This window comes from Histomonas meleagridis, assembly GCF_020186115.1.
Source record: "Histomonas meleagridis strain 2922-C6/04-10x chromosome Unknown contig_177, whole genome shotgun sequence".
Lineage (NCBI taxonomy): Eukaryota > Parabasalia > Tritrichomonadida > Dientamoebidae > Histomonas > Histomonas meleagridis.
Genome location: NW_027150794.1, coordinates 52,082 through 72,861, shown reverse-complemented (window position 1 = coordinate 72,861; position 20,780 = coordinate 52,082). Strand labels below are relative to the sequence as shown.

The following is a 20,780-nucleotide window of genomic DNA, read 5'->3' as shown; positions in this document are numbered from 1 at the left end:
CATACAATGTTTTAATGACATTTCTCACTCCAATATGAATTCATTACTTATTCCATACAATGTTTTAATGACATTTCTCACTCCAATATGAATTCATTACTTATTCCATACAATGTTTTAATGACATTTCTCACTCCAATATGAATTCATTACTTATTCCATACAATGTTTTAATGACATTTCTCACTCCAATATGAATTCATTACTCATTCCATACAATGTTTTAATGACATTTCTCACTCCAATATGAATTCATTACTCATTCCATACAATGTTTTAATGACATTTTCACTCCAATATGAATTCATTACTCATTCCATACAATGTTTTAATGACATTTCTCACTCCAATATGAATTCATTACTTATTCCATACAATGTTTTAATGACATTTCTCACTCCAATATGAATTCATTACTTATTCCATACAATGTTTTAATGACATTTCTCACTCCAATATGAATTCATTACTCATTCCATACAATGTTTTAATGACATTTCTCACTCCAATATGAATTCATTACTCATTCCATACAATGTTTTAATGACATTTCTCACTCCAATATGAATTCATTACTTATTCCATACAATGTTTTAATGACATTTCTCACTCCAATATGAATTCATTACTCATTCCATACAATGTTTTAATGACATTTCCCACTCCAATATGAATTCATTACTCATTCCATACAATGTTTTAATGACATTTCTCACTCCAATATGAATTCATTACTTATTCCATACAATGTTTTAATGACATTTCCCACTCCAATATGAATTCATTACTCATTCCATACAATGTTTTAATGTTTTCTTCGTACTATAACGTTTACTTGTTACTTATCGCTGCCCTCGCATATGATTGTGCCGCCCCATTCCACCACTGTGTATCCGCTTCTTTCCTTATGCAGCGTCTCCAAGTTCTGCTCCTTCAGTTCCACCGCGTTGCATCCATCGCACAAGTTCATCATTATCATGAACACTCTGATCACGCAGTCCGGCCTCGGCGTCACGTCGAGCTTCGCCACTTCTTCGTACTCTTTGCTCAAGAACTTAACCATTGTTCGGTTGCTTCTCTGTATCTTCGGTAGCCAAAACTGTATGAAGCCCGTCAACTCCTTCCCCCTCAGCCCCAAGTAGAGCAACTTCTCTTCCAAAAACGTCGCTGCGCTTTCTTTTGTCACTATGAAACCTTCGTCGAACATAAATTGGACTTCGTCATCGAACAAACATTCCCAGAACAAACTATCGTATTGTATCGAGTTCGGGTTATCTTTGTTAGTCATCGTTCCGTTTTCATTCACTGACACGTTCCAACCTGTTTCGGTATTATACTTTGGATATGTACAAGTGAATTTGCCTTTGATATTAACTTTAACATTTACGTCAATTCTCTCTTTCGGATATATATAAATCACTGGCTTACCGCCTCTAAGTCGTTGGAATACATATATAATGGAACCAGATACAACATTACATTCGCCAAGTGTTTGTTCATTTTCTAATTGTCGTCCAAAATGTGCAAGGCGGTGATCTTGTGGTGGATACCCTTGTATGAAAGCTGTTCGTCCTTTTAATTCTATGACTTTTTCATCTGATGTTACATAAAATGTATAACATTTTCCATCTAAAGTTTTGACGATAATTGGAAATGAATTAGGTTTATCAGTAAAAAATGGTATCGGATCATTTCGTAAGAGAAAATAGACTTCTTTGAATGGATATATAAATTCACATGCTAATGATAAGTTATCACATTGTGCTGATGGTATTAATATTCGTTGATCTTCAATAGGATATAGTCTTTGCTGGAAAAGCTTCTCTTTTATGTCATAGATCGTGTCGAAAAATGATATATTAACGTTAATCCTTTGATTTAGGATTCTGACAATAGTAATCGGAAATTGTTGTTGTAGATTTGTGATTAAATATATTGTATGACATTGACCGTAGTAATCATAATCATCTAAAGTTAAAGTATCATACATAATCCGCCCCCTGCATATGATAATTTGCTTGTCAACTGGGATGCGAGTTACATGAAAAATTTTTTGTTTTAAAATCTTTATTGGATCAGTTGTTTGAACATTAATATAAAAATGTTCTTTACCAAGAGTGTTGATGTCTGCATGAATACTATTTGGCCTCGAATCAACATTTTCAGGATTCTTTTTAATATGTAAATAAATATTGGACCCAGCTTGAATACTATAATGGCTTAAACGTTGTGTGTCTTCCATTTCTCTTCCATCAAAAAATAGTATTTGATCAGAAATAGGAATCTCTATTTCTTGGTTGATCATTTCTTTTAATCTTTGTACAGTTGCTGATAGTGATGCAAACATTTGAAATGATCCTTGAGTTAATTTTCGAATGTATAATGGAAATTTTATCAGTCCTTCTTCCATTGTAACCAGCAAATTTTGATCAGATTTTCAGTTGTGAACTCACTATTATTCATGCACAATACATTAGTAATTTTTCATTTTAAAAAATGAAGGGGTGAATGGTATAATGGTTAGTATTGTTGATTGTGGCTCAATAGACCCGTGTTCGATTCACGGTTCACCCAAAATTTTTTGATTTTTTATCTATAACACCTCTACACACCATTTTTTTTAATGTCGAGTCGTAGAAAGGAAAAATGGGAAGAAGTTCTTTCAAGTGACGGGCGCATTTACTATTATAATCCAAAAACTGGAGTATCACAATGGGAAAATCCTGAAGATAAAAAATTACCTTCTTCTTACTTTTGGAGAAAATGCAAAGATTCCGAAGGAAATCCATTTTACTATAATGCTAGAACAAAAGAATCAACATGGAAGCGCCCTTCTGATTATACTTCCGAAATAGAAAAACATCAAGAAATCCAATATAAAAGGCAAAATTTTTTCAAAATGATGAGCTCATCTGTCCCAAAATCCCTAAATCCAATAAGCCATCCTACACCAGCTCTTCATACACTCAAAGAAACATCCGTTCGATTTGACACAGATCCACGCTTAATTGACACAACACCCAACCAACGCGAACGTTTTATTGATGAATGGCTTGTTCTTGAGCGCAAGCGGCGTGTTGATCTTGAAAAGAAATTAGTTGAAAATGCCAAAGAACGTCTTAAAGAAAAGATGTATGATCTTGTTCAATCAGGGAAGTTCACAACTGAAACCACCTGGGATGACATTATTACATATTTTAAGCACAACACAGATTGGAGAATTCTTCTCAATTATGATCGATTCCAAGTTTTCACAGAAGTCAAAAAAGCTGTTCATGACGAGTATGTTCTTACATTCAACGAAGATCGAGAGCAACGTCTTAAAGTTGAAGCTGTTCGCCGCATCAAATTTCAACGTGCAGCATTTCCTATCGTTTCAAGTTATCAAATTCCGTTCACTTCACTAACGTACAAAACCGTCATCGATCAAATCTCACAACTCCCAGAATATCGTGAGATGCAACTTAATATTACTGGTAGTACTGCAATTGATCTTATATATGATATGGTTGAGGAAAGGCATAAAGAACTTGATGAGAAAGCATCATCACTTTCATTTAGTGATGAAGATTGTGATTTTGAATATTTTATTAAGCATTTTAAAAATGAGTTAAATGGAATTAATGAAGATTCCATCCAATATATATATGAGATAGCTAAAAAAAATTATTTGATAGAAAAAGAACTTCATAATAAAGAAGCTAAAACTAAACATGACTTAATGATGAAGTTATTAAAGCTAACACCTGCTTTAGTAAAGTGTACTTCGTTCGAAGCCGCAAGAGATATCGTAGGAAAGTATCATGACTTTAAAGAAGCAGGAGATGAGGAAACTCAAAGACAGATATTTGCGGAATTCGTTGAATGGGGAAAAGGAAGGAATTGTGAACCAGGAGAAATCATCGAAGGTGATGACGATTGGGAAGATATCGGACCAATGATAGAAAATGAGATTCGAAAAAAGCAATTTGCGGTTCAACAAAAATGAAATAAATGATTTTATTGAAAGATTTTGTTAATATTAAAATGAGTTTTCCAAAAAAAAAAAAGCTCAAGTTTTTTTTGATATATACTTTAAAAAGTAAATAAAACAAAAAAAATGATTTTAGGAAGAAGAACGCATCTTTTGGAGTAAGTTATTGAAGTCATACCTTGCTGCAAGCTCTGTTTCGATTGCAGTATTATCTAAATCTGGTATATCTGGAATGGAAAACGTCTTCCAGTTCTGGTCACCATCATCGTGTGCTTGTTCAGTACCTTCATCTTCAAGGACGAATTTTGATGCAGTGGATGCATACGGGTTTGACATTTTAAGTTTGAAAACTGTATAAACGGTTAAAAACGTTATTTCCAAAATGACTTTTTTCGGACAAGTCTCCGAAGAGCAAATAGTACATCTTCTTAAAGAAAAAATAGGTATCAGCTTTACATTATTTTCATTTTCGGAAGTTAAAGGCAAAGAACTTCTCGAATTACTAAATACTGTTGTTTATAATATTGATAACTCAATGCCTGAAAAAATTGGAACAGAAAAAATGGAATCAGTAGTTATGCGCATATCCGAATTTCTACGAGTTTTAAAGTACGAATTTCCTTGTGAAGCAGAAGAATGGGATGTACGTTTAGCAAATGCAGATAGTACATTAATTCATTCAGCACTTCTATTTCTTCTTAGTAATTTTGAAGAGTTGAAACATCGTGCTTATCTTGCCAAATATCTTGAAGATGTTCCAATTCCAGACGAAATCAAAGTTGAACCAACTGTTTCTGAACTTCTTACGCAACAGCGAGAGTTACGAGATCTCTTTGAGCAACGTAATCAAGAATATGAAGAACTTGGAAGCAATAATGTCGATGAACTCAAATCGACAATTAAAGATCTCGAATCAAATAAAGCTCGTTTGGCCACCAAAATTTCCACCTTTAAGCGTAAGATGACCAATGTCCAAAATTTAGAAGGACTTCTTAAGATTACAGCTCAAATTCGTCAAGAGAACGAACGCGAGATGAAACTTCAAGAACAACTTCAGCGTCTCAGTGATGAGAAGAAGTTATTATTACATCGCCAAAAAGTTGCGTCTGATCGAATCAAAAACATGCATACAAATATGGAAAAACGACTTCAGTCACTTCAACAAGAACTCGAAACGCTTAAGAGCAATGGCAAAAGCACTGATGAGAAGTCATTAATCTTTTGTCAAAACCAAGTTTTAGCTGCTAAAAAGCGCTTTGACACCAAACAAAAACAACTTAACGAACTCAAACAAACGAATGCAGATTTGACGAAACAATTGCAGCAACTTCAACAAGAAGTTACCGTTGAAATCCCAATAGGCGAACAATATTCACAATACATTCGAATGCTTAAGAACAAAAACGAGAATTATAAAGTATTACACACTGAACTTGTCACAGTCCGAAGAGAACTAGCGATTATGATGCGAACAGAAGAAATAGTTCGACGTCAATCAGAAAAGATCTCAAACGAAGTTGCAAAAATCGAACGCCAAAAAGGAGTAACAGGATTTCGTCAAGCGCGACAACAACTTGAACAATATTCAGCAGCGAAAGCAGATTTAGATGACATAAAAGGTAAATCGCTTGAAGAGATGAGTCAAATTGTACAAGAGATCCAACGAAGTATTCAAGCTCGACAAGTTGAACTTAAACCATTTGTTGTGTCATTGCAAAAACAACGTAAATTGAAAGCCGATTTAGAGAGCAAATATTTATATGCGAAACAAAAGCATCAAAACGCAATTAATGAATATGAAACAATCAGTTTAGAACTCGAAGAAGAAATTAAAAAACTTCGAAACGATATTTCTAATTATCAAACGAAGTATCATACATTAATGAATTTGTTTAATAATATCGAACGAGAAAACAAAAGAATCGAAGAAGAGAAAAACGCATTGGAAACTGGTAAACCAATTTCGAATGATATTAAAACGTATTCGGACTTCTTCCAAAAGTCATTACGAAATATGGCAAAGGAAACAAAGTCTTTAAATGAACAAAAGAAAGTCATCGGTATCGCAAGCGAAGAAAACCAAAAACAATTGGAGGCGTTCCAATCATTGAGACAATTGTTGACGGTGATACAGCAATGCCAAAAGGCAGACGCGATCAAAAAAGAAGAACAACTGAAGTTGGACGACTTCGAAAGAAATATTAAGGGAGAAATTATCGATTTTAGAAACCAAAGTGACGAATTTAATATTTAGTTGTGTGAATGTAATTAAATAATTTATTTCATATTTTTGTATTAGAACTCATTTATAAATAAAGAAAAATTTAATATTTAAATGAATCGTCAAATTTGATATCATTTTCATTATTGAATGTTATTAATTGAAGTTAGAAAAAAATTTCAAAATATATAACACATTTATATCAAGAAATAACATTTGGGCCACTAGGTGATATCACTTGAACGTAATCAATACACTTGGCTAACACACACATTCACCAATTCGTTCAAATGAAATAACACATGTTCACAGAGTCAAAATCATTTTCTAATTCAAATTCATTTACACAAACAATAATTACTAAAACGCTTTTATAATTCATTAATTATTTTTTATGATTACATATCCTATGAAGAATATTCCAAGTATTATATTTATTATTCGAATTTATTTACATTAATACAAACAAAATCAGAACAAAATTCCAAATCGAAGCGATTTTTGATTCGTAATTTTGTGGTTCAGTTTTTAAAATTCTTATGGTTGATTTTATTATTTTTACATTAAAAAAACTAAAAACCAAAAATTAACTGCAAAAACTAAAACAGATTCAAATTTTTCATCATCAGAAAATAACCAACAAATAGAAGAAGCTGATAAAAAATTTAATAATATTTCAAGTTTATTTTAAACAATAAATAAAATTTTTTTGTAATAAACAACAAAAAAAGAATCCTGTTTACTGATAGTTCTTCAAAAGCACAATTCATAAATAAAGTTTTATATCTGCATGTTAATCTATTTTTGGTTGGAGAATTTTTGTATTCGAATAAATTGATGTAATTTCTTCATTTGTAGGACGTAACTCATAATTTGTATACATTCTTTGTACTTTTCCATGTTTGGTAACCCAATGATTTTTAATATTAACATCAGTTCTGTTTGTGAAGAATTTGGAAATTCTTGCCCACCTGGGGCCAAGCTCTTGATACTTTTCTTCAAGCAACTTGTCTTCAGCTTGGGTCCAAGGAGCTGTTGAGATATTTGGCGACAAATAATGTTTCCATCTATCTCTGCATTGACGTGCATTTCGGGTTTCCATTTGAGTAGCAACATGTTGCCAGTTTTCACCATACATAAGAACAAGAGTTTTTAACTTTTCATCTTCTTCATGTGAGAACTTTCTTCTTATTGTTCTTTGAATTTGGTCATTTCTTCGTATTGTCATATTACTCCCTTGGATCCAATGTGGTATATTGGTTGTACTTATTATGGGAGGATAAGCCATAAATGAAATAACCCAAATATGAAGTCATTTTTTTGCGGCAAATTTATCGTTTTAAATTTCTCTGAATTAATTCAGTGGAAATGAATAAACAACACAATACTGTTATAAACTATTCAAATTTAACGAAAATCGAACAATACCGATACTAAATTCAATAAATAAATCATCGGTTTTTCAACAAAAACCGTGGCCTGGTTTTCCTTACTGCAAAGATGTTTTTACGGATAAAAATTGAAGTCATCTTTTTAATGAATAGCATCTCGAAGTCCTACATTTAGAGAATGCACCCACTAAATTACATAAGATATAACTTCTAATTTTCTGCTATTATTGTTTTTCATCAAATGGTTTTTATTCACCAATATTTATGATCTCCTTTTTATTGTACATTTAGACATAACTGACTTATTATAAAGTTGCTCTGTACATTCTATTATAAAAAAAAAAAAAAAAATCAATAACTTCAAAAAGATATGTTTTATTCATTCTAATAAAATAAAACCTTTTGTAGGCAACCACACAGCTTAGCATACAACAGAGTGGCCAATTCACTACCTAATTTTGTGCGTTGTATAAGCAAATGTTTCCTCTAATATTATGTGCATCCATATAAATATTGTTAAGCAGTAGTTTTTGAAAACATGTCTGACATTCTTATGAGTATTGCCAAATAACACAACTGTTTGGCTGATGTCTCTCATCCCTTTTTGTATATTTGCAATTTATTTTCAAATTTAATTTATTGCGAATGTTTCATAACTTCAAGTCCACACATATTGCTTTTATATGAACACAAAATAAATCTGTTAGAATTTACTTGAATCAAATTAGAAAAGGAATGAGAGCGCTCCTCCTGATTTGGCGGCCTCTTTGCTGACCTCTTCAGCGAACTGGTAAAGGATTGAGACTGCCAAAATGATACCCGTTCCAGATCCGAATGCGCCAAGGAAGTCGGCGACGAATGAGAGAAGTCCAGTGAGGATACCTCCGAGTGCCGCCGCTGTTGGGATGTAGTAGTTAAGTTTCTTCGCAATGGCGTTCTTGTCTTCACGATGTCCTTGGATTGTAAGGTGTTGTGCCTTAAGACTATTAGCGACATCCTTAGCAGATTGGCCACTAATGTTAATGTAGTAATAAGCAATGATACCAGCAGAGCTCAAAATGATGATCAAATAAATGAGTGTATGTAATGGATCATTAAGTGTATGTTTGATTGATGTTGGGGCTTGAAGATAATATGCTAAACCACTGATTGGAACTGCATATTCGTCACCTAAGCCTTGTTCTGGTGATCTCCAGACACCAAGAATACGTGTAACAATTGATTCTGGCCAACGTGAACAAATGATTCTTGAGAATGAGCAGATTTGTGAAATAACTGTGGATTGAACAATGATTGGCGTAGTGGATGCATAGAAAAGCTTAATCTCGAACGGTTTTGGATCGGCACGGTTAACGGTCGTCATTAAACGGACGTCAATTTTGATGTGCTCAAAGAAAATGACTGCGATGAAGACAAGAAGCGTCGAGAAGACGTTGGAAAGGTTTGGAAGGTGTGAGCGGAACATAGCTTCGCGAATAGCTCTGAGTTTATCTTTACGTGTGATAAGAAGATGGAAGAATGCAACAATTGCACCTTCATATTCTTTACCACGTCCATAAGTGAAGGATTGGAATGAGAAAAGACGCCAAACAATTTGTTCGCAAATGTTTGTAGCAATGAATAATGAAATACCGGAGCCAATGCCATAGCCATTTTGAAGCATTTCATCAAGAAGGATAACAACGACGGCAGCAACAAGTAATTGAGCGATGATTGCAACTGAACCGAAAACTCCAATGTCTTTAAGAACTCCGTATTGGCCTGTGAAGAGAGCTGTGCATGCTTGGAATAATGTCATTACTAAACCAGCAAGTTTTTGAGCTGCATCGAAAAGTGCTGTTGATTCTTGATTTGTTTGATCACGATTGATAAGTCCGAATCCGGAGAGGAGTTGAAGAATCATACCTGAGCTAACAATTGGGGAGATACCAAGTTCCATAAGTGTATACTTGGAAGAAGCAGTAAGGAGACGAAGGTGGTACATTGGGTCTTGATGAGCGACCTTACGAACACCATAAAGTGGAGTTAATGTGCAAACAAGATATAAAGCAAGTGCTGCAAAAGTATACATCAATCTCCTTCTAATGTCAATATCATTCTTTGGTTTAGGTACTGTAGGCACGAAGTTAAGGACTGGCTGCAGAAAGTGGAGCAGATCGAACCCCATTTCTCAAATGGCTGTCAAATGACGGTTTTACATCATTGAAATATTAACGTCTTCTGTCGTAACGAAGGCGAATTTTGAATACGTATAATGGTAACGGTCGTTACTAATCTGGGGCTTTGTGCTATAATTCCGAATTTATTTTTAAGAATAAAATGTGTATTACATCGTTATTGCAAAATAATTTTTAGGTTGGAAAAATTTGGTTTTTGTGTTTTTATGAAAACATATTTCTCTTTAACAATAATTAAATATTTATATTATTAACGATTTTGAAAATACGATTGTTTGTGATCATGTTCTATTGGTGCATAGCATTTATAATGGATATTTAAATTATAATTTAAGAAAATTCTCATGAGATTTTTTTAATAGTTTACACAAAACTACGCTATATCAATAAACCTCCAAATGGGCGGTTAAGTCCACTTTAATACATGTCCAATCCTCCAAATTCAAATGATAATAAAATTATGAGTTCAGAGGGTGACTTGTCAATAGATATTAAATATCCACCGAATCACCAAAGTCAAAACGAAAAAAGGCCTAATTCTGATCGACGTACATCGAATCATGAATGGTCAAATTCAAATCACGATAAATTTACATACAACACACCACGCAGTATACAGGTCAGCCATGGCCAATTTTCCAACAGGCCACATCAACAAAATTTTGTATATCAGCCAGATAATAGGAATTCGAATATTCCTAAACCAAACGACAATCACACAAATCAAAGTGAATTATTTGTGACCAAACCCAAGCCACGTGGTAATATTACCATTCAACCAAACCATTCGATACCAATTAAGCCTCCCAGTGCGCTAGATGTTCAAAAGCCAAACAACAGTGGGCTCGTAATTGTTAAGAAACCCAGCCAAAGTAGTGTATTAGACATAAAAGTTCCGAATGGAAAAGAAATCAAAATTGAAAAAGATAAAGATAAAAGCAATAAAATTCAATTCGACGCACCCAATAAGAAGCCAACAACAATAGCCATCGAGCGTAACACGTCTCCGAAAAACCTTGTAATTCTTACCCTTCCTTCATTTCAACCAAATGTTCTGAACAACATTGGCAAAAAAATTCGTAAATCGAATCAAAAACAAAAATTCGAACGTAATTCGCGTGGTTATGTGCTATTAATGAACTATCTTGCCGATTTGCAATCATCATCAACTGATACATATAGCAAAAAATATTCCAACAAAGCAAATTATTCTCGTTCTTCTCGAAAGGCCGAGGCAAGCTTAGTCGATTCAACCCGCGATGATGGTAATACTGCATATCTGCCATCTCATTTCCTCAAGAAAGCAGAAATGTGGGACGAAGATACCGACGAAGCGTTTCAAATCAATGTTCGTACACTCTTTAACCGACTTACAGCCAAACAACTTGATGATGTCTTATCGAAATTATTGGATAAACTTACCACCTCAGAAAAGCGCGAATTTGCGGCAGAGTCATTTGTCCAAAAGGCAGCTTCTGAGAAAAACTATTCCAAGCTCTTTGCGGAGTTTGTCAAGAAATGTACAGATACTGAATTAAACTCTAAAATCCAAAAAAGTGCAATCAACAAGTTCTATGATTGGTCAGCGAACCCTGGTAATGGTGAATCTGACTGTGAAATCTGTAGTGGTTATGCTGCATTTGTTGGTGCATTATTAGAACTTAATATTATCTCCGCCAAAAGCACCGGCCTCCAAATGTTAGAGAAACTTTTAAATTATTTGGAAGAAGACAACATTCACCCGCATCATGTTGAGATGTTGAAGTCGTTTATTCTATCGGCCGGAATAAACTTCACAAAAACTGTTGAAAAAAAGAAACCTGGAATTTGGGAGAAATTAAATTTATTAGCAAATCGTAAAGATATACCATCACGCTTACACTTCTTATTATTGGATGTTGAAGAAGTTAAAAACAAATGGCTAAAGAATGAACAAGTGAATCTTGAAAATAAAATTGAGGTCAAAGAGAAACCTAAAAAAGAAGAAATTTCATCATTGGTTAGAAGCGCATTTTCGACATTTCAAGAAGATGATTCAAAAATACCAAGTGAAATTGAAGGATTATCATTTTATGATTTCTTAAATTCGGCATTGGATATATTACCTGATCAAACTCATGATACATATGACTTCTGTTATTTTGTCGCATATTTTATGACTGAAAAGAAGCCTAAAGTAGCATTGGATGATAATAATATTATTAATTTGTTAAATGATTATGTGGCTAAATTCGCAAACGAAGATATGGTTGAAGATGTACCAAAGATTTGGCAAATGTTTACAATGTTGTTGTTGCAAATGATTATAAAGTCGATAATTTCAATGGATAAAGCAACAAAAATCCATGAGGCTATTCCTGGCTCTGGAAAATGGAACATGGTAAACGACATGAAATGGTATTTAGATGACTACCATGACTTTTATCAGCCAATCCATATAGAAGGCAAATGTACGATGGAGATCGTTAAGGCTTTAGAAATACCAGCAACGATACAAAAGGAATTCAATGAAAACTATAGAAATAACTTCAAAATGTCAAAGTTGATTGCAATAGCTATCGTACGGTCAGTTTTTGCCAAATTGAGATACATAGAAAATCCAACGGTTAACGATATAAAGAAATATGTACCATACCTAAGTATAGCGATGGAAAAGTTGGAAAAAATTGTCCTGGAGGCAATAGACGCTGAAATGGACGGGTTTGATGAGTTTTCCTTCTCGAAAGAAGAAGTAATTAATTTAATAAAAAATAAGAATGTCTAAATGTCACCATCACTTTTTGCTACTCTCAAAAAATTTACAATCACACAAAATTTGAATGGACGATGGAAAAAATAAACACTTAAAGTTGCCGTTTTTCTCAGATAGTATAACACTAATCACTTTTTTGAGAAATTGGTCAAAAATAGAAAATTTCAACTATTGAAAAAAATGCGTTTGTTCAATTTTCACAGCAAATTCAAGCTATTATGTCTCGTTAATTAGACCAACGAAATTAATTTCATAGGAAACTCACCTTAACCAGTTTTGTCCGATAATGCGAAAGTAGAAGCTCAAAGGTTATTAACAAATATGCTCAACTTCTTTTTGCTTTGTTATTCTGTAAAAAATAAGATGAGAAAGGGTAAATCTTAATGATATGTACTGTAAATACTTTTCTGGTTTTTTCTAAAATCACTTTTCAATTTTAAAAGTGACAGTGCCATACGTTTTTGCAAATACAATTCAAAATGCGTAACCAAGAAGATGCAAATATAAAATCTCAAAACGAACAAGCAACATTTACAACGTTCAAAAATATAATCTTTGGTTTGAATATAGATAATTTTGCTCAATCATCAAATTTCATTATCAGCAAGTTTTGTAAAGAATATCCAAAATCTTATGACATCATTATAAGTAGGATGATATATGCATCTCTTCTGATTAATAATAATAATTTTGATGTATATTTGAAATTATTACAGGAAATTGAAAAATTTGAAGAAAATAATAAAATCAACTCGAAAATAATAAACTTATTTTCTCATTTTCTACTTAAAGAAAACACGCAGGAATCATTTTATTTACTTAATTGCATGATTGAACATAATTTACTTGAATCAAAAATCATTCCAACAAACATTCCATTTTTTGTTCATATCCATAAAGATAAATCAGATAAAAATTTATTTGATCAAGAAAATGTTGCTTATGAAAAAGTTTCAAAGAATGATTTTGCACTTCATAAACAATTAATTAAAGAAGGACATAATCCAAGTGAAATTGCGAAAATAATTCGAAACGATGAAATAGAAAAACTTCAAGAAATATCATCACAAACAAACTTTGATTTTAATCAAACAATAATACCATCACTTTATGAAAGATGTTCATTTATTAATAAAGAAAATGTTACATTAATTGATTATGCAGCATTTTTTTCTTCAGTTAAATGTTTTAAATATTTACTTATGAATGGTTCTAGAATATATAACACAGGTAAATATGCAGTTGCAGGTGGAAATGAAGAAATCATTCATTTATGTGAACAAAATCATTCATCATTTGTTAAAGCATATGAAACAGCAATTAAGTTTCATCGAAATGGTATCTTTAAATATATTTATGAAAATAATATTAACAAAATTAAAAAATTAGAAGAATTAGGAGTAATATGTGTTTCATATTTTAATTATGAAATTTTTTCATATTTAGAAAAAGAAGGAATGAAAATTGATGAAAATATCATTAATGAAGCAGCAAAAATTGGAAATATTTTTCTTGTAAAATAATCAACTTCCAGGAAATATTTTAGTTTTTGCTTCATTTTCAAATATTGAACTTGTTACATACATTTTAAAGCAAAAAGGAATTGATATTAATGCTAAAGGTATTTATTTGCTTTATTTGATGTTTATTTTAATAATTTTATATTCCAAAATAATATTTGGAAATTATTTAAATTATTTTATACAGCACTTATTCATGCATCTTCAAAAGGTTATATAGAAATAGTTAAATTACTTCTCGAACAAAAAGGAATTGATATTAATGCTAAAACAATTTATTTGCTTTATTTGATATTTATTTTAATAATTTGATATTTCAAAATAATATTTGGAAATTATTTAAATTATTTAAAACAGCACTTATGAGAGCATCTTATAATGGTCATACAGAAATAGTTAAATTACTTCTTGAACAAGAAGGAATTGATATTAATGCTAAAGATATTTATTTGTTTGATTTGATATTTATTTTAATAATTTTTAATTTCAAAATAGTTTTCGAAAACTATTCAAATTGTTTAGAACAGCACTTATTTGGGCATCTGAAAGTGGTCATATAGAAATTGTTAAATTACTTCTTCAACAAGAAGGAATTGATGTTGGTGCTAAAGATATTTATTTATTTTATTTAATATTTATTTTCATTCTTTTTTGTTTCAAAAAAATATATGGAAATTATTTAAATTATTTAAAACAGCACTTATGATGGCATCTGAAAAAGAAATGGTAAAATTACTTTTAGAAAAGGAAAAAAAATATATAAATCCATCGAGCGATTTTTTATTTACTTTTACATAAAATTTATAATAATATAATAAAAGAAAAAGAAAATATTGCAAGTCACAAAACTTTGGCTCTAAAGCTCAAACTAAGCCATTATTGTAACGAACATATTGTTTTATTGATCTCAACAAAAAAATCTGAGTAGATTGAATAATTGTATTGTTTTAATTTATTAAAGAAAAGCGCATTACATAATTAATATCAATAAATTTTTACATACATAATATATATGATTCGACTATTCAATGCAACAAAATTTTTTTTTTGCAAATCTTACATAAAGATGTCGACATTTTCATTCCGAAGAAGGCACTTCATCCAAACCAAAGTTTTACAACTTGGCATGTTACTCATTTATTTCTTATCAAATTTAATTCTCATGATGGTAAGGAATTCAATTCCCGGCTTGATGAATATGAATGATTTTGTTGTGAACACGATAGATCTATCGTTTAACTGAATTAAGAGAATTTTCTTATTTATGAATGAATAACGTGTTTTCGTAAAATGAAAAAGAAAGAATTCAAGGACCCCACGCTTAAAATACAAAATTATCATGATCCTGCTCTAAGCAATATCATCAGGAAACATGATCGTTTGCATATGTTCAATGAATCAACAAAAATATTATGTTTAAAATCCCAACAAAGATTAAAAACAGTTCAGGGAAATAAAACAAAATTTATTCATAACAGATTTAATATGGAAACATTAAGGACATCTCCGTTAATGTGCTTTCCTCATTTTGAGGAAATGACCAAATTTCTTTACCGGTGGTTTGAAATAAAAGATCAACTTAAGGCACAAGCATTAACACAAACACGACAATCAATTTATGCTGCACAAGAAAAGTTTGCATCTGATTTATTTTTACTATTACAAGAAACATCCAAAGCTTCTCCATTATCACCAAAGCCACTTATAGGGATTTACAACTGGTATTTACAAAGGGATTTAATTACCAAGCAAAACAGACCAATTGATAATAAAAAAACAGATGATTCCCAATATTGTGAAATCATGTTAAATGATGGGAAAAAAATAAAAATCGAAAAATCACTAATGAATCCATCTCAACAACTTGTGGAGGAAATTTTTGATCCTTCGTCAATTAAACTGAAATTTCAAAATATTAAATCAGATAAAAAAAATGATCAAGCAGAAGAAAATATCGTAAAAGTTCTAAATAAACCACAAGTTATTGCAGAAACGTTTTCACCAAAACAAATAAAGAAATCTCCTCAAGTTCATCAGAATAAATCAAAATTTGATTTTGAAAAATTCCATAAATTACTTGAAGATGAACGTAGAGGAGAAAAAGATGTAGATTCAATGGCAAAGAAGATTAGAGAAAATAGAAAATTTGAATCATTTGTTATGTAATGTATATTTTTATAAAATAAAGATAAATGTAAAGCGAAATAGTTTTTGTGTGATATATTTTTCGAAAAAAATCTTGTTTTAATCCAGAATTCTGGATGAAAATTACCAAAAAGTAATGAAATACGTTAAACCTATGACATAAAAAATTGTGTACTTTTAAAATGGCAGATATAATTTTTACCTGATGCAATGCTTAAGTAGAGATCCATTTGCATCACCAACCATCCCAAAGTTTATAGAATTCGACATAGCTATTGTTCGTGAATCAGTGTCTTCTGTTGATGCAACACCAGATTTTGTTTCTACGTTAAAAGCAATTCGATCTGTTCATCAACCACCACCCGTCGTTATCCCTAAGCGGGCTCAATTTTTTGATTTTTCTAATATATCTGACTTTGAACTTCAATTTTCTTTTGCAAAAGATCCTTTATACAAAGAAATCAGAAATTTCATGGTTGCTATTTATCGAATTTTTTCCGATCATTATCTTCCATATACATTATGTCGTCGTAACATTAAAGCCCCAGCGCATCTCACATTACAAATTTGGAAATTTCTTAAAAAATATGGTCTTATAAATTACAAAATTAACGATCGAACCAAACCTAATTCTCTTATTCCACACTTTGATCGTTGGCCTCAGTTAGTTTTTGGTGTCAATGAAAAGTTATATACGCTCAATCAATATGAGAAATTATTACATCCCATAACCAAAGTTTCACCACAACTTTCTATTCCAGCCTATACAATGATGACCACGCCCTTTGTCCCACACAATCGTATCAAGCAATCAGCCGAAGTTCCCGGTCTCATGACATTTGCCAATTGGACCCAAAAAGAGATTTCTGCGCTCATCGAAGCCATAAAACCACATCCTGAGCTTGGCTCCATCAACTGGGATTTTGTTTCTTCCAAAGTCCGGACCAAAACATCTGATGAATGTGCCGAGATGGCTGCCTCATTACCACTTCCATACCTATCCAACGTCGAACATCCATCATATAATGTCCATAACGCCGAACATAATCTTTCGGCCAATGTTAATATGATTAATAACATATCGTTTTCGAATCTTCCCGAAATGCGCCTAGTTTACAGAGCTGTTACCGCAATCGGCAACGAGCAAAGCCGAGCAGTCCTGAACGGCCACGTTCCGGACATGCCGAACGACTCATTGGAGGCCGCGGGCATAATGGCGCTTGGCAAAATCTCGAAGAATGTGCAAAAAATGAAGCAAATGCACAAGGAGAGGATACTGAAGTGCTTGGAGAAGGCGACAGAAATACTGAAGCAGTCTGTGGAAATGAAGAAGGCATTGATCGAAGAGGCGCAGCTGAGAGTAAACGAAATGAAGCCATCGGAGAGCGAAATAACATCGTCGGATGAGAAGATGTGGCCGAGTGGAAACGAAGAAATATGATAACTATAGATAAAAGAAATATATTTTATTATTTATATAAATAGAATTTAAAATGTTTAAAAATTTAAAAAATATTTTCAAAGTGAACTTTCTCGTAAAATAATATTTTGTTAGTTCTAATCAATCTAAAAAAGATATATATTATGTTTTTCCTTAAATTTATGTAATGTCGAACTTGTTAATCAAAAAGGAATTCGTATTTATGATAAAGGTGTTTATTTGTTTTATTTAAATTTTATTTTATTAATTTCTTATTTTAAAATAATATTAGGGAATTATTTAAATTATTTTGGACAGCACTTATTTATGGAAATGTTGTGTACTAATTAATCATATGGTTTTTCGTTTAAAGGTGTAACACTTTGTTGTTAAGAAATTTATTTTCAAAGATTAATCATTACTATTTAAACTTGATATGCATTTTCTTTATGAATATAGGTATATTATAATATATAAATCAATCAAAAAATATGTAATTTTAATTGATGCCCATCTTTTTTGAGATGCAAACATATCAAGTTAAGTCTTTTATTAAAGTAATATTATTTAGTCAAGAATTTATAAAGCAATATATAAATTTTGTTTGAAAACCTTTAAAATTTATTTGATAAATTGACGTAATTTTTTTTCTAACGAAAATGCAATCATCAAAAGCATTCTTGTGACTTTGTATGAGAGAACAGAATGAATTAAAATGTTAAAAGGAAATATTAACATATTTAATTTAACAATTTTTTATTATTTTATTTTGAATTTCATCAAGTGAAGCACTTTTTCTACTGTAAATTCAGTTCATCCCTCAGCACCCACATTTGCGTGTTCGGGTTATACTTTGCGATGTTTTCCACAACTTCTCTTACATAGTCTTGGCCTTGGTCGAGTGCATCTGCAAGTTCGCGAAGTTTCCATTCGGGGTTCTGCTTGAACGCTTTAATCAGTTCGCGGGTTATGACCTCGCGGCTCTTTCGAATGCGCTTGTCTTTGACCTGTTTCTTGAAAGTGGTCTTTAGCGGATCTTGTGGCCGAGTTGTTGTTGGCTTTGGAACTTCTAGAAGAGGTGTAATTGTTTTGTGGGTTTTGGCTTTGAGCAAGTCTTCTTTATATTTGCGGATTTTTGAGGCTTTAGCGGTTTCGTTTATGGGTGGTTTTATTATACCATTGTCATTCACATGTCCCATCATACGAACTGTGCCTGTGGTTCGATCATGTGTAAATGCATACTGTGATTGGTTAGGTGATGGATCAAAAGAAATGTTATATTGTGAAGGAAGCATTTCAACTGGTACACTTGTAATAACAGAATTGTTAATAAAAATAGTGGCTTTAGGTGGACCATTTGGTTGATGTTCGATATGGATTGTACCAATTTGTATTGGCTTTTTGATATTTTTGAGATCATCTTCAAGATAATCTGGAATTTTAATAAACCAAATTGGGTCTTTAGATTTCCTGACGTCTAGAAGAGAATATTGTGGATGCTGTTTGGGAGCACCTGGATCTTCCTTCTTGATAAGAGTCGGATTCATTTGGCTAAATGATTTTTTCACAAAATTCAAAAATTTCTATGACTTGATATTATTGTACTTTTTTTTCTCAAATTTTATTCATTTCGATAGTGTTCATTTTATTGCAACAAGAACATTTAGCATTATTTTTTATTCAAAATTTCAATTTATTTTATTACTAGGTTGCATATATATATATTAGATTTATGTAAGGCATTTAGAGTTATAATATCAAAATAAATTTTCAAATATCGAAATAAACCATTCTAATAATAAACGGCCTCTTACCAAATATTTAAACTCAACAGTATCTTTCATTATTTAAATCACATAGGATGTTTGCAAACATATCAAAAATTATTATATAAAATATATACATTGTTATTAATAATCAAATGCTTTGATTTAAATATTCATATATTTTAATATATTATTTAAAATATACAATTCATTGCAACGCTTATTTCTTGGTTACCGAATTGTTAAAAGGCATAACTTCCAATTAACTTGGAATTTTGATGTTTGTTCTTGATGAACATAGTCAAATTTCCGCTTTTTCTAAATAATTTCATCCATTTAATTTGAAAAATCATGAAGTGCATTTTTTGCTTCTTATTTTATCATCTTCCCATAAACGCATTTAGATATAGCTAAAAAGATTCATTAAAATACATTACATGCAAAGGTGAAACGCCAACTTTAAAATTTTTGACTTATGGCACCCGTTTATTTGAATTAAGCCTAACCTCCAAAATACGTAACCGAAATTTTATATTCAAAAAAGGCGTTTTGCCACAACAATACCGTTATTTGTTATAACGTTTTCCAAAATTTGGACGGTTTGTACTGTTTGTCAGTGAAATATGGGAGACGACGGCGGCTGCATCATATTCCTTTTCGTATTCTTCTTAATATATTTTATCATCGTTTCTCCATACGTAATCATGGTCAAGTTGTTCAATTGGTGTCGTGATTGTTGTTGTCCTGGATATGCATGTACGAGTTGTCCTTATTGTTGCTGCACCACTAATAATAAAATCAATGATGTGTGGTGCTGCAGTTTCTTTGAAGATTGCTGTAGCTGTTGTTGTTGTTGTGATAATTGTTGTTGCGAAGAACATTGCTGCTGCTGTGCTCATGGGTGCCCATGCTGCCGAGAAGAAAATCATGGTTCGTCATCATCTTCATCTTCATCTTCATCTTCAAGCAAGAAGAAGTCTAAGAATAATGCTCAACCAATTCCACCACCTCAACAACAACAACCATATGCTTATGGTCCTGACTACTACCCATCTGTTGCACCAATGATTCCACAGCAACCTCAAGTTAGTACATTTGATCCTAATATCCAAAATTCGTATGTTCCAAATTCTAATACATATGAATGTGATTACGCTGCTGATGGAGTAACACCAACTTAGACACTCGCAAAAAATATACTTTATTAAACAAAATCAGTTAGGAAACATGAGTTTGATTTAAAGAGTTTTGAGCGAATGAATCGGATTTTTAACATAAATAAACTTCTCAAATAATAACTTTTTCAATTTATTATTATTAAATGCATTCAAATTTGTTGGTCCTTGCAAAACGAATAATGAAATTTCTAAATACAAAAAAAGAATCAATTGTGAATAGACAAGGTAAAATCAGTT

At 31.7% G+C, this 20,780-nt stretch overlaps 8 protein-coding genes across 8 annotated transcripts; 5 read left to right on the top strand and 3 right to left on the bottom strand.

Moving 5' to 3' along the window:
* Positions 1–838: 838 nt before the first annotated feature.
* On the bottom strand, positions 839–1,990 carry GO595_002357 (Ubiquitin family protein; the record flags this gene model as incomplete). The annotated part of the gene is made up of 1 exon (XM_067915258.1): positions 839–1,990. One exon carries the CDS (start codon positions 1,988–1,990, stop codon positions 839–841), a length of 1,152 nt encoding a protein of 383 aa, XP_067777474.1.
* Positions 1,991–2,623: 633 nt separating this feature from the next.
* Positions 2,624–3,988, top strand: GO595_002356 (WW domain containing protein; the record flags this gene model as incomplete). The annotated part of the gene is made up of 1 exon (XM_067915257.1): positions 2,624–3,988. One exon carries the CDS (start codon positions 2,624–2,626, stop codon positions 3,986–3,988), a length of 1,365 nt encoding a protein of 454 aa, XP_067777473.1.
* Positions 3,989–4,355: 367 nt separating this feature from the next.
* On the top strand, positions 4,356–6,227 carry GO595_002355 (intraflagellar transport protein 81-like; the record flags this gene model as incomplete). The annotated part of the gene is made up of 1 exon (XM_067915255.1): positions 4,356–6,227. One exon carries the CDS (start codon positions 4,356–4,358, stop codon positions 6,225–6,227), a length of 1,872 nt encoding a protein of 623 aa, XP_067777472.1.
* A 2,082-nt stretch (positions 6,228–8,309) lies between these two features.
* On the bottom strand, positions 8,310–9,752 carry GO595_002354 (protein transporter Sec61 subunit alpha; the record flags this gene model as incomplete). Its single annotated transcript, XM_067915254.1, has 1 exon — positions 8,310–9,752. The coding sequence occupies one exon, from the start codon at positions 9,750–9,752 to the stop codon at positions 8,310–8,312; it is 1,443 nt and encodes a 480-aa protein (XP_067777471.1).
* A 434-nt stretch (positions 9,753–10,186) lies between these two features.
* Positions 10,187–12,526, top strand: GO595_002353 (MIF4G domain containing protein; the record flags this gene model as incomplete). Its single annotated transcript, XM_067915253.1, has 1 exon — positions 10,187–12,526. The coding sequence occupies one exon, from the start codon at positions 10,187–10,189 to the stop codon at positions 12,524–12,526; it is 2,340 nt and encodes a 779-aa protein (XP_067777470.1).
* A 3,858-nt stretch (positions 12,527–16,384) lies between these two features.
* On the top strand, positions 16,385–17,620 carry GO595_002352 (SWI/SNF complex subunit SMARCC1; the record flags this gene model as incomplete). Its single annotated transcript, XM_067915252.1, has 1 exon — positions 16,385–17,620. The coding sequence occupies one exon, from the start codon at positions 16,385–16,387 to the stop codon at positions 17,618–17,620; it is 1,236 nt and encodes a 411-aa protein (XP_067777469.1).
* A 776-nt stretch (positions 17,621–18,396) lies between these two features.
* GO595_002351 (General transcription factor IIF subunit 2) lies at positions 18,397–19,146 on the bottom strand (the record flags this gene model as incomplete). The annotated part of the gene is made up of 1 exon (XM_067915251.1): positions 18,397–19,146. One exon carries the CDS (start codon positions 19,144–19,146, stop codon positions 18,397–18,399), a length of 750 nt encoding a protein of 249 aa, XP_067777468.1.
* Positions 19,147–19,988: 842 nt separating this feature from the next.
* Positions 19,989–20,546, top strand: GO595_002350 (uncharacterized protein; the record flags this gene model as incomplete). The annotated part of the gene is made up of 1 exon (XM_067915250.1): positions 19,989–20,546. The coding sequence occupies one exon, from the start codon at positions 19,989–19,991 to the stop codon at positions 20,544–20,546; it is 558 nt and encodes a 185-aa protein (XP_067777467.1).
* Positions 20,547–20,780: the final 234 nt, after the last annotated feature.